The sequence below is a fragment of the Polypterus senegalus genome, chromosome 2 (assembly GCF_016835505.1).
Source record: "Polypterus senegalus isolate Bchr_013 chromosome 2, ASM1683550v1, whole genome shotgun sequence".
Classification (NCBI taxonomy): Eukaryota; Metazoa; Chordata; class Cladistia; order Polypteriformes; family Polypteridae; genus Polypterus; species Polypterus senegalus.
In genome coordinates, this window is record NC_053155.1 from 73577832 (window position 1) to 73589645 (window position 11814).

Consider the following 11814-nt stretch of genomic DNA (forward strand, 5'->3'; position numbering starts at 1 on the left):
AAGTATAAAAATCAATTATAAGTGACGTCCAATACACTTATCAACAATGCCAATACTCTTGAGCAAGAAGAATGAACAATAAAAAAAGTATACCGTATTTTAAATATAATTAATCACTGATTTGATTGTCACTGTTCTAAAAATAACTAATCACTTTTTACAGGTGTAAAAGATGCTGATCTAATTTTAATATATATAAGCAGAGTTACATTTACTCCATCTGTTCAAATTGCTGTAAATCCTCCTCCAGCAGTACCTTTAAGACCTGAAAAAGCTCTTTAAACATGGAGCCTACTTTTAAACCACTTTGCATTTTTCCTGGCTAAACTAGTGACACATTGAAAAACAAAAAAACAGCATAGTGCTCAGTTAATTTGTCAGTGAAGAATGCACATTCCAACAGATGAGGGAAGAAACTGGCTAGAATTTCTTGACAGTCTCATTAAGCAGGATATACCTGTATGATGTGGCTATTCTATATGCAGCCAAAGAAGAAATGTAATCAAATTACTTTCACTGTATGACTTAAGAAGTTATTCACTAACTAAAACTTTCCCACACCTGTCTGCACCAACTGAATGAAGCTTGGAAAATGTGATATGCTAGTCTGCAGTATGTCACTAACCGGACACAAATATGATGTGAATAATGGTGTTCTAGTACAATCACATTTAAAGCCAATTAAATGATAATACTTTCAAGAGAAAGACTACTTTGTGCCTGTCAAACTGATCGTTTGCCATTTCAATATCTTTGACCACACAAGCTGTACTCTATCTTTCACAGAACATATTATCATAATGTACTTAAGCAAAAAAGTAAAGTCAAATAGAGGACAATTTACATCCATGATAACAGCGTAGAAAATAAATACTGGGAGAAGCATGAAAAAGGTGAAATGTAAAGTAAGAGCTGATACATTACACAAAAGAGAGTCAGTAAGAATATAAAATAAACACACTGCACTGCAGATATAAAGTTCAAAAGAGAAGGTAGGTTTTAAGGTGATCTAATGAATAAATATTTAAAATAAATAATTAACTTAAAACATATCAGTTAAGTGCTATAATAAATAGACTCCTTAATTAGAATTGCCACTTTTGTAATCTAAATATTTTAATTTCCAGATAATTAAAAATATCAATTTGGAATTTGTGCAGTTATGTTTTTGAAATTGTCTGCTGCCATAAACAACTGCATTGCAAATTGAACTTATAATTATAATAATATTATATAATATTATAATATAATAATTTATAATTTAAAAAAAAAAAAAGTTTTTCTGAGAAGCTAAAACAAAACTGCAAAACATTTTCCACATTTAAAATGAGACTGATTCAGCATAAATCACCCCATCTTCAAAATGCAAATAATATACCCAATTTTATGACATTCTACCATTATAGAAATTACTTCCAGTTTCTCCATCACTTCTCTTTTCTATACTGTATCATACAGTGGCATAGTTACAGATAAATGTTTCTGAAATGTAAGCTACTTAACTTAAAATTTGTTAAACCAGAAGGCACTGATAAGAAAGAACAAAAAGAGTGACATGTATACAGAAAGAGAGAGTAGCAGTGGACAGCTGCACACTTTGGAAAAGCTAAAATGGCCACTGTGACCGAATGCCAATGTTGCCATTGCCATTAGAAAACCTTTATATGCCCAATGATACCATTTTGACTGGTGATGGTATGGACTATCTTGCAGATAGAAAAGTTGTCTAGTAATCATCAAACATGCAGTTCTGGGGACCTTTTTTCCCCCAAAAGGAAATCAAAAAAGGATGGACCAAATGAACAACTTTCATTAGAGTAAATGATATTATTAATCTTGTTAGCACTGCATGACTACTTTGCTAGTGTGACAATGTTACTCGACAGATTGAAGAGGCACACTTGTTTCAGAATGTACATTTTGAAATACACTGCTACAGATACAAATTAAGTGCTATAACAACAGCTTCAAAATATTAGGATTGCTGAAAAATAAAGCATTTAACACACTAGCTATGCACAATCACAGACCATTTTAGTTAAACAGTTTTTTACATACACATCTCCCAAGAAAATGGAAAGATTTTGTATATAAGAATTCAATTAAAAAAAAAAAAACACAAGCAAAAGGCATTCAGAAGTTATAAAGCATATGTAATTAATATGTCAAAGGAGAAGAGTTTTCAGCACTTACAAATGCATAACCCCCAAATAGAAAAAAAATGTTAAGTAAATAATGAGCACATGCCAACTTCGGTGCAGAAAGGTGGGGTGTAGGCCCAAGAAACAAAGTCATGAGCATACAGGGCAACTTAGATACCTCTCCCTTCTTTGGTAAACTATTTCCCCTTTACATCCTTGCATTGTTTCTCAGGCAAAGTAATCTTAATGAGTGAAGCCTTTTTCATTGATGCTCATATTTTCTACTTGTCACCACCTAATGACGACTACTGTGAACTCTTTATATAATCATTTACATCACTTTACAAGGACTCCATTTATGTTTCTTTTCTCTAAATAGATCTATTACATGATCAACAGATCACCATTTTAAGGTGTGGCTAGCAAAAAAATAATAAAATAGAATAGAATATACACTTACATAAACAAAGTATATAAAATATTAAAACATAAGTTTTCCTTCACACTGAATACACCTACCATTCATGTTTTGAGCGGCAGGACACACTACAAAAAACAATCTACCTCTGGACATTTTAAATCATGCAGGAGACCATTAGGATAATTTTACCCATTATGTTTTTTATAAAATGTTTCCAGCCATGTACAAAAGTGAAACCAATTAGTTTCTTTCATGAACCAATCAGGACTGGCATCAAGCTCCTCCTCAAGGCCCCTGTAGCATACTTAATTTACCCTGACCATATATACATTTTTACTCCTTTGTATTCTGTCAAAGATATAAAATATAAACCAATAAAAATGAGCAGGCATAATTATTCTTATATCTGGTCATCACACTGCCAAAGCGTGGAAAAACAGCGAGTAATTTGTACACTTCATCTTTCACATTCTCAAACTGATAGCTTTCATTCCTTGTATCCCAATTATACTGTAATACTTTATTACCCCTACTAGGTACCTGATAAGTATTAACCTTCAGATTATTATGCTTGGGACCTTGACACACTGGAAAAAAATGTGGCAACATTTAAAACAGATAAAGCTACTTCTGCAAAAATCTGAAAGAATCAGCAGGTACTGCACTTTTGCTTCTTTTTCTTTTTTTGTAGTGAATTCAGGTGACATGAATGTTATATATTTTGTAGATAATATTCTGCATATAATGAAGTACAAGACACACCGTCATATACCTTTATATATAGTGTATATTAGGTATGGAATTGTTTGTAGTACCATGTCGTAAGATATCATAATCTGAACTTTAAGTGTATGTCAAAACATATTTAACTAAGGTATTAAAGTATTCTTGTAAAGCAAGAAAACATAATAACTACATAAATATACAATTTACAAAAGACTATTATTTATATAAGTATAATGTACTCTGTGTTCAATAAATTGACATTTAAAAAGTTTATTTGTACGAGGTAAACAAACACATTTCCTTTTATTTTGAATTTAGCTACCTGCTAATGCAAGTTGGAGTCCACTTATATCAACTGACTGAGGCATATTTCCAACATCCATGCATGAGATTTGCCGTGGAGTCTTCTTGAAAAGTTCCCGAGGTGGAGCCAACATCAGTTGAGACAGAAAGAATTTTTCTGGCAAAGTTATAGGTGGAAGAAATCCTGTCCAGTAAAAAAAACAAAATTACCAATAAATAAATTACAGGCGACTCTTCAAGTTGGTCTTCTGAGTACTTCTTTCATTTTTTTTTCTTTTAAAACTGTTTACATTAAAAATATATACAGGAATAATTAAGCTCAGAAAGTTTCCTAGATTTAATTTAATTATGTGGCTTGGGGAGGATTCAATTCCACTACAATAACAAATAGAGATGGTTATTGGCTTGGAGGATTTTAGCACAGGGTTTATATATATTTAAAAAAAAAGGATATATATACATACACATATATATATATATATATATATATTACACACATATATACATATACATATATACATATACACACACATGCATACACACATACATATGATCAGCATGGACTGCCTTGTTTAACATTTTTGGTTAACTGAAATACTTAAAAATCAATACAAAAAGTAAAAAAAAAAAAACACAATTATATCAGTATACCGGTCATGGTGAATTCCAAGATAATTTATGACATTCTCATAAACACATACTCTTTAAAGTTTTGGTAGGGATGCACACATTACTTTTTGAGAACTGATATTTCATGAATGGTGAAGGAGGACACTAAAAAACATTTTTATTTGAAAGAATGATACATTTTCAAGAACAAACAGGAGAACAATACAATTGTACTTAATATGGCATAGTGAATGAAATATTTTTAAAGACTAAAAATATTTTTTAATATTTATTAAAGTAAACAATAATTTGTAAATATTTTATTATCTAACCAATAACAGATATGACTTTTAAAGAAATAATTTCAATTTAAAACTGCAAACTAAATGTAGGGCTTAGATGATGTGATAAATATCTTGCTTAACTAAGTTATCAAATATACTTCTAAGAAAAAAAAACATAAAAGATCAGACTGTTTCTACACCTATCAAAAATTCCTGAAATGCACTTGAAAACGTTCATGCTAAAGTAGCCTAGTAAGGACCCATCAGACTAAAATGCTTGCCTGATAGTGGAGAACACTGTCTAATGTCAGGGTATTAAGTTCAGATATGTATCTCTACACTTTATGATCAATTTTATTATTAGGTATTCAAGGCAGAATGAATGTCTTCCCTGCATGTCTTATCAGAGTACTGACTGAAATACAATACTAATGAACAACATGCACATGTATACAGTAAGTGTTTTTTTGTATTATCAATATACTTTTTGTTGGTCACAGTGCACCTATAGCATGATGAACTGACTATTACACTGTGGCTGCAAGTTTAGTTTTGCAGTAATGGCTGGCACATCACTAGTCCTCAGTTTGCAGAATTGAGATATTGTGCTGGAACATCTTTTGTTGCTACACATAACATCCTAAAGGCAATACAGAACATAGTTATTGCAAAAGCTTTGCGGAATATGTAATCTGACTGAAACTTATTTGAGACATCTAGTGGCAGTTGTCACACTATCACATTTTTGCTTATTGCCCTATATAACTAGGTAAAACAACCAGTATGACAGAAAGTGGAAACTGCAATAGTTCAGGGGAGGTTTACAAAATGCATGGGTAGCCAAATAAGCCACCAACCCGCACAAACTTTATCATTGAAACAACAAGTGCAATGCAGAAAAACTACTCAAGAATTAAAATAAACTTAAGTTTAACTACTCAAAACCCATTCTAGCAGCACCCTTATATCACAGAGAAAGACTAGAAACAAAAAAAATGTTCACAGTTTGGATCAATGCAGTTTAAAGTACAACTTTGCTGTATTTTACTAATTGAAGGGAAACACCATTACAAAGGCTTTTTACAGTGATGTATGGAAACCTTTGTAATTTTTTTTGTATTTAGTCAAGCAAGAATTCTTTAAAAAATATTCAGGTGAAGCTACTATAATATGACACTTCCACACAATCAACCAATTACCAGGACTGTGTAGTTACATTTAGACCATGACTGTGAACAGTAATGTAATACATTCAAATTTCCAATTTACGTATACTAATTCAAGAAAACTTTGTCTTCTAGGCTTTAATACAAATAACATCTCTTTTTTAATTTAAGTTTTTTCTTTTATTTAATGTAACTGAATGTTTAATATAATACTTTAACAAACAAAATAAAAACTGCCACAATGGAATTGCTACAACCTTTAATCCCAAATTTTAACAGGTTAGAGTTCTAAAAAGCAGACAGATGATTCACATTGGCAGTGATAAAATGCTCTGTAACTTTCACCAGTACTGTATATTGGCTTAAATTACAACTAGAGGAGTCAGAGTTGGTGGTACCATAAACTGAGGAGTCAAGAGCTGGAAAAAAGTCAAAGATTATGTATTAACTCAACAGCCTTCCCAATTACAATTGAACCTGAAAATAAAATGCACTCATTTACCTTAAAATGACATGCATTCAAGTAATAAATAGACAAGGAAGCTACTCTAAAATGCATCTGCTGCTTGCATTCAAAGTACTGCAGCTACATCAGAATTCAAACCACTGGCTAGGCTTAGGAGAGAAGATCATGTGCAAAAACAAATCTTAAGCAGGTCTTCAATCCCACTTTGAAGTTTCAACTTGGAAATTCTAAAACACTCAAAAATAAAATGTTGCCACAGTAAAGAAAATGTACTTATACAGGACAGATGTTTGAATTTTTTTAAAAACTCCAAATATGACCATTTCTCACACTCCAGAGACAGCAGGTTTATATCAAAGCATTTAATTGCACAAGGCGGGAGAATGTGGTTTCTGGGAGAAAAATACTTTGCTAATTGATCTCACACATGCTATCACGGCACTGCAATCCAAAGGCTAGAGCAGAGGATGCAATTATCTATATGCTCTACTAGACTTATTTTCACATGTACAAAGCAGGCAGCATTATGAGGATTAGGTTTTTTTATTTCTCCTGAGCCTTAAAGGAAATTCAGCCATCCCTGTTAGGTGGTAAGCTCAAAGATATGCAGGCGGATGAGCCTATGGTGTTCTGGATAATGGACTATCTGTTCGCCAAAACATAGCCCGTGAGACTCAAAGACTGTGTCTCTGACAGGGATGTGAGCAACACTGGAGCACTACGTCCTGTCTCCTTTTCTCTTTACACTATACATCATAGACAAATACAAAATTAGGTCATATTACTTGCAGATATTCTCAGATGATTCTGCAGTTATGAAATGTATTGGTAAGGGTTATGAGACAGTATAGGAATCAGGTACAGAACTTTGTTTCTTGGTGCAGAAGGAATTGTTTGCATATCAGAAAAAACAAGGAACTTGTTTATTGACTTTTGCTACACCAAACAGCCTCTATGTTCAGTCACCATTTAGTTGATGTAGAAATGGTGCACTCCTACAAGTACACAGGGTCCAGATCAGTGAGAGGATGGTCTCATAACATTTAGGAACTATATGAAATAACATATAGGAACTATATATAATGGCAGAGCAAGCTTTTTTTTCTTAAGAGACTGCATTCCTTAATGTGGGTAACAGCATCCTTCACATATTCTACTGTACAACTTTGAGGAGGCAAGTGCAATTATCTATGCTAAGGTTGTTCCAGTTACATCACTTTAAGAAAGGCCACCCAAAACAACAAACTAATTAAAAGGGCAGTATCAGTTATGAGATGCAACCTGGGTCTCCTGGGGATGGTAGCAAAGGAGAGAATTAAAACTCCACTGAATGCCATTTTGAACAATACAGCGCATCTTGGTGTGACCTATTAGAGAGGTTCCCTCCGGTGTTGCCAAAAATCCAAACATTGTTTAAACCTGGATATGAATAGGTATCGTCCACCTTTGGGCACTCTGTTTTCCTAATGCAGGGAGCAATTCAACATAAAGTTCCAGGAGAATGGACCTTGGCAGCCTAGATCGGCTCATAAACAAGTTATTATACTGGGCCAAAAAAAAAAAAAAATCCCTTCAAGCAAAGCAATGCTGCTTCAAACTGTTAAGACTATTAAGAAATTACATAGCATGATATTTATACCTATCTGTATGCAGGAAGGATTTACTGCACTTTGGTTTCTAATCCAAAGAAGTGGCAATAGGTAGCCGATATAAACTGAAGAAAAACCAAAAATGTTCATAGTTGCTCAGTGGCTCTCTTAGAAGGGTACTAAAAAGTACATACATCATATTCATCACTTTTGAGGTTTAATGTTTGTCACATTAAATCAGATTATATCAACAGATTGGTAATGATGAATTATTATACATGAGTTTTATCATTTGTGATTTTGGTTGCATTTTGTTCAGGCAAGTCATCATTTCCCAGTTGTTTTCTGGTTTGGTTCAGCAACGGTCGACTTCACAAATAAATTACAGCGTATTGTAAAGTCTGCTGAGAAAATAATTGGATGTGCTCTTTCATCTGTAGCCACTGATTAGTCTCATCCAGGTCACCACTAGCTCCAAAAACTCCCCTATGGTAAATGCTTTAGGTCAAGTAAAACTAAAATAGACACCTAAAAAGTACCTTTCTTAGATAAAAGCCCTCACAAACCAGCAATTTAGCCGTAGCTCCTCATTTATTAATGCGTTTCTTATATATTTCATTAATGTGTCCATTTACAGTATGAAAACATGTATGTACGTGAGCAAGTTGTTTAACTTACGTTATTTATTTGTGAAGTTGTGTTATAAGCAGCTCCAAAGCTACCAAGTTAAATTCCTATACATTACATACTGGCGAATAAAAGGAAATCTTAACACAGAAATTCCCCTTTCCATGTTGTCTTCCTTCTCATACACCTCCTACCGGCTAACTTTGCTAAACTTGATCATTTCAGTTTGGGCAGTTTAAATACACCGACGTCCATCTGGATACAGAAAGGTTTACAAGGTCAGAACAGGGAATTCTCCTTTTAATCCACGCATAAAACAATTCATCTATCGCCCATAACTTGGGTTTCTTCTTTAATTTCCAATACAAATTATACTTCACTCTTGCAGGTGTTTTTGGAGTTTACATTGAAAGTCTTTCATCCATTTTTAACAATTACACCATAGTTTTATATTTAAATTGTACTTAATTGTAACACAGATTATTGATTTCAGTTGTTTGAACTGAAATAATAACAATCTGTGCAGACGCGGCGCTTGCAGCAGACAGAATGCCAGGCGGCAGGCCTTTATTAAGAAGACGGGCCTTTACCTGATAACGGCTTTTCCTGCTCCTCGCCAACCGGTGCTGGGTTAAGCAGGTGGGCAAAAACGGCAGCGAATGGGTTAGCAGCCAGCGGTTCGGTCCGATACATCTCCCAGAGAAGGTAAAGGGCTGTGAGCCGCTGTGGAGACGTCGGGAGAAGGTCGGGCTGCTGAAGTAACATCACTAACACCGAACCCACTCGAAAGTGTTCGGCCTTGCCGAAGCAGTGGTGGAAAGCTGTAGATAAGTTCTCAAATGTGTTGGTACAAGCATCCTCGGAAATAATCCCCAGCAGGTTGGAAAGCTCCTTCGGGGCGAGCGACATGATACTCCAGTTCCCTTGCTCGGGTATCCTCCGAAACAGACAAGAGCTGGGATCTTTCACGGAATCCACGGAGTCACTCCGTCTCGCTAAGACAACATTGTCCTATCCTGTAAATGTTCCGCTCCGTCATACAGAGTCTTTATAGTTTTCCTTCGATCAAATCAAAAGACAATGTTTGAAAATTTAAAAAACCGCCAGATGTAGCGACGCCAGACGCTTAAAACGCAATTTCTACACTGTTGCACTTTACGACAGGAAGTAAATGGTGGACACGTGCACTAATGAATCATGGGAATTGTCGTTCTCTATTGCCTAATACGTTGCCATTATATAACCTCACTGACCAAATTATTAGAAAGACTTGCACACCCACTTATTCATGCAATTATCTAATTGGCCAATCGTGTGACAGCAGCGCAATGCATAAATCACACAGATACAGGTCAGGAGCTTCAGTTAATGTTCACATCAAACACTAGAATAGGAGAAAAAGTGTAATCTCAGTGACTTTGACCAATCATTGGTGGCACAGGGACTGGTTTAAGATTTTCTGTAACTGCTGATCTCATAGGATTTTCACACACAACAGTTTTTATAGTTTACTCAAAATTTTGTTTTATGCTAAAAACTCCATTGAGTGTCAATTCTTTGGATAGAAATACATTGTTGATGAGACAGGTCAGACAAGAATGGCCGGACTGGCTTAAGCTGACTGCAAGACTACTGTAACTCAGATAACCACTATTTACAACTGTGGTGAGTAGAAAAGCATCTCAAAATACACAACACATTGAAACTTGAGGAGGTGGGCTACAGTAGCAGAAACCACATTGGGTTCCACTCCAGTCAGCCAAGAGCGGAAAACTGAGACTGCAGTAGGCACACACCAAAACTGCACAGTTGAAGACTGGAAAAACATAGCTTGGTCTTATGAATCTCGATTTCTGCTGAGGCACACAAATGGTAGGGTCAGAATTTGGTGCCAATAGCATAATTCCATGTGCTTAATCTACCTTGTGTCAACAGTCCAGGCTGGAGGTGGTGGTGTAATGGTGTGATGAATATTTCTTAGCACACCTTGAACATGTTACTACCAATCAAACATCACTTGAATGTCAAAGCTTATTGGAGTATTTTTGTTGACTATTCACATCCATTCATGGCCATGATTTATTCATCTTCTAATGGCTACTCCCAGCAAAAAAATACACTATGTCACAAAGCAATAGTTATATCAGACTGGTTTCATGAACATGGCTATGAGTTCAGTGTCCTTCAGTGGCCTTCCCAGTCACAGGGTCTGAATCCATTGAACATCTTTGGAATGTGGAAGAACAGGAGATTCCCAGCAGCTGTACAGCTGACAAATATGTAGAAACTGCTTTAGTCTGTTTTGAGTGAAAAAGGAGGCCCTACCCAACATTAGTGTACCTAGTAATTTGCTTGGTGAGTGATATATTTTATATACTGTATTGAGTGGAACTTTAACTACAAGAGTCAATACCTACTGATTACCACAAGCAAGTCACTTACAATGTATACAGTGCCCTCCATAATGTTTGGGACTCAATTTTTCCTTGATTACCCTTCTGCTCCACATTTTAAAATTAGAAATCAAACAATTAAGACATGATTAAAGTGCATATTACAGACATTAATTTAAGCATATTTTTTGGTCACAACATGTAGAAATGGGAACACTTTTTCTACATGGTCTCCCATTTGAGGGCACCATAATGTTTGGGACATAGCAATGGCAGATAATTTTAAAGCAGCCATAGTTTCTACGTTGTTCCATATCCCTTGCATATAATGACTGCTTGAAGTCTTCATTTCATAGACATCATCAGGTACTGAGTATCTTCTCCGGTAATGCAATACCAAGCCTCTAATGCAGTTATCTTCAGGTCCTGCTTGTTTTGGGGGCTTGTCCTCTTAGGTTTTCTCTTCAGCATATGGAAGGGATGCTCAGTTGGATTTAAATTGGTTGTCTGGCTTGGCCATTTAAGAATTTTGCATTTTTTAGCTTTGTGTGTTGCCTTACATGCTAAAGCCATAACACAGTGTTTAAGAGATGAGGTGTTATCTTTGGCATTCCTTTCTGTCTCCACACTTTGCTTTTGTCATCAGGTATCAGGTAAGTTTAATCTTGGTGTTATCTGTCCACAAGACCTTTTTCCAGAATTCTGTGCACTTTTGAGGTACGTTTTTGTAAACTGTAAACTGTTTCCTGCTGTAATCCTGTTTTTGTGGCTATCAAGTGGTCTGCACCTTGCAGTGTGGCCTCTGTGTTTCTGTTCATGAAGTCTTCTGTGGATAGTCGTCTCTGACACATACACATTTGCCTCCTGAAGACTTTTTCTGGGTGTTTGAGGCTTTTTCTTTACTATAGTAAGGATTCTTCTGTCATCAAGTCTTCATAATGGAGGTCTCCCCTGTCCGATTATTAAACTCACCAGTGTGTTCTTTCTTCTAAATTATATTCCACATAGTTGATTTAGGTACAATACAGATTTCCATACTGGATTGGTCAAGGCCCAGGGCGGGGTAGGGGTCAGAGGCAGGAAGAGAGG

The 11814-nt window shown here is 35.2% G+C and overlaps 1 protein-coding gene across 2 annotated transcripts in view; it reads right to left on the reverse strand.

Moving 5' to 3' along the window:
* Positions 1-9509, reverse strand: part of cnot11 (CCR4-NOT transcription complex, subunit 11) — a 56287-nt gene extending 46778 nt beyond the window's left edge. The window contains exons 1-2 of one of the 2 annotated variants that reach the window (XM_039743977.1): positions 8923-9509; positions 3611-3775 (exon numbers count right to left, since the gene is read on the reverse strand). In XM_039743977.1, coding sequence (XP_039599911.1) covers positions 3611-3775; positions 8923-9241 — 484 coding nt within the window. In that variant the 5' untranslated portion in view covers positions 9242-9509. The remainder of the gene's footprint in view (positions 1-3610; positions 3776-8922) is intronic. The other variant, XM_039743978.1, reaches the window with a different exon arrangement.
* Between the last annotated feature and the right edge of the window lie 2305 nt (positions 9510-11814).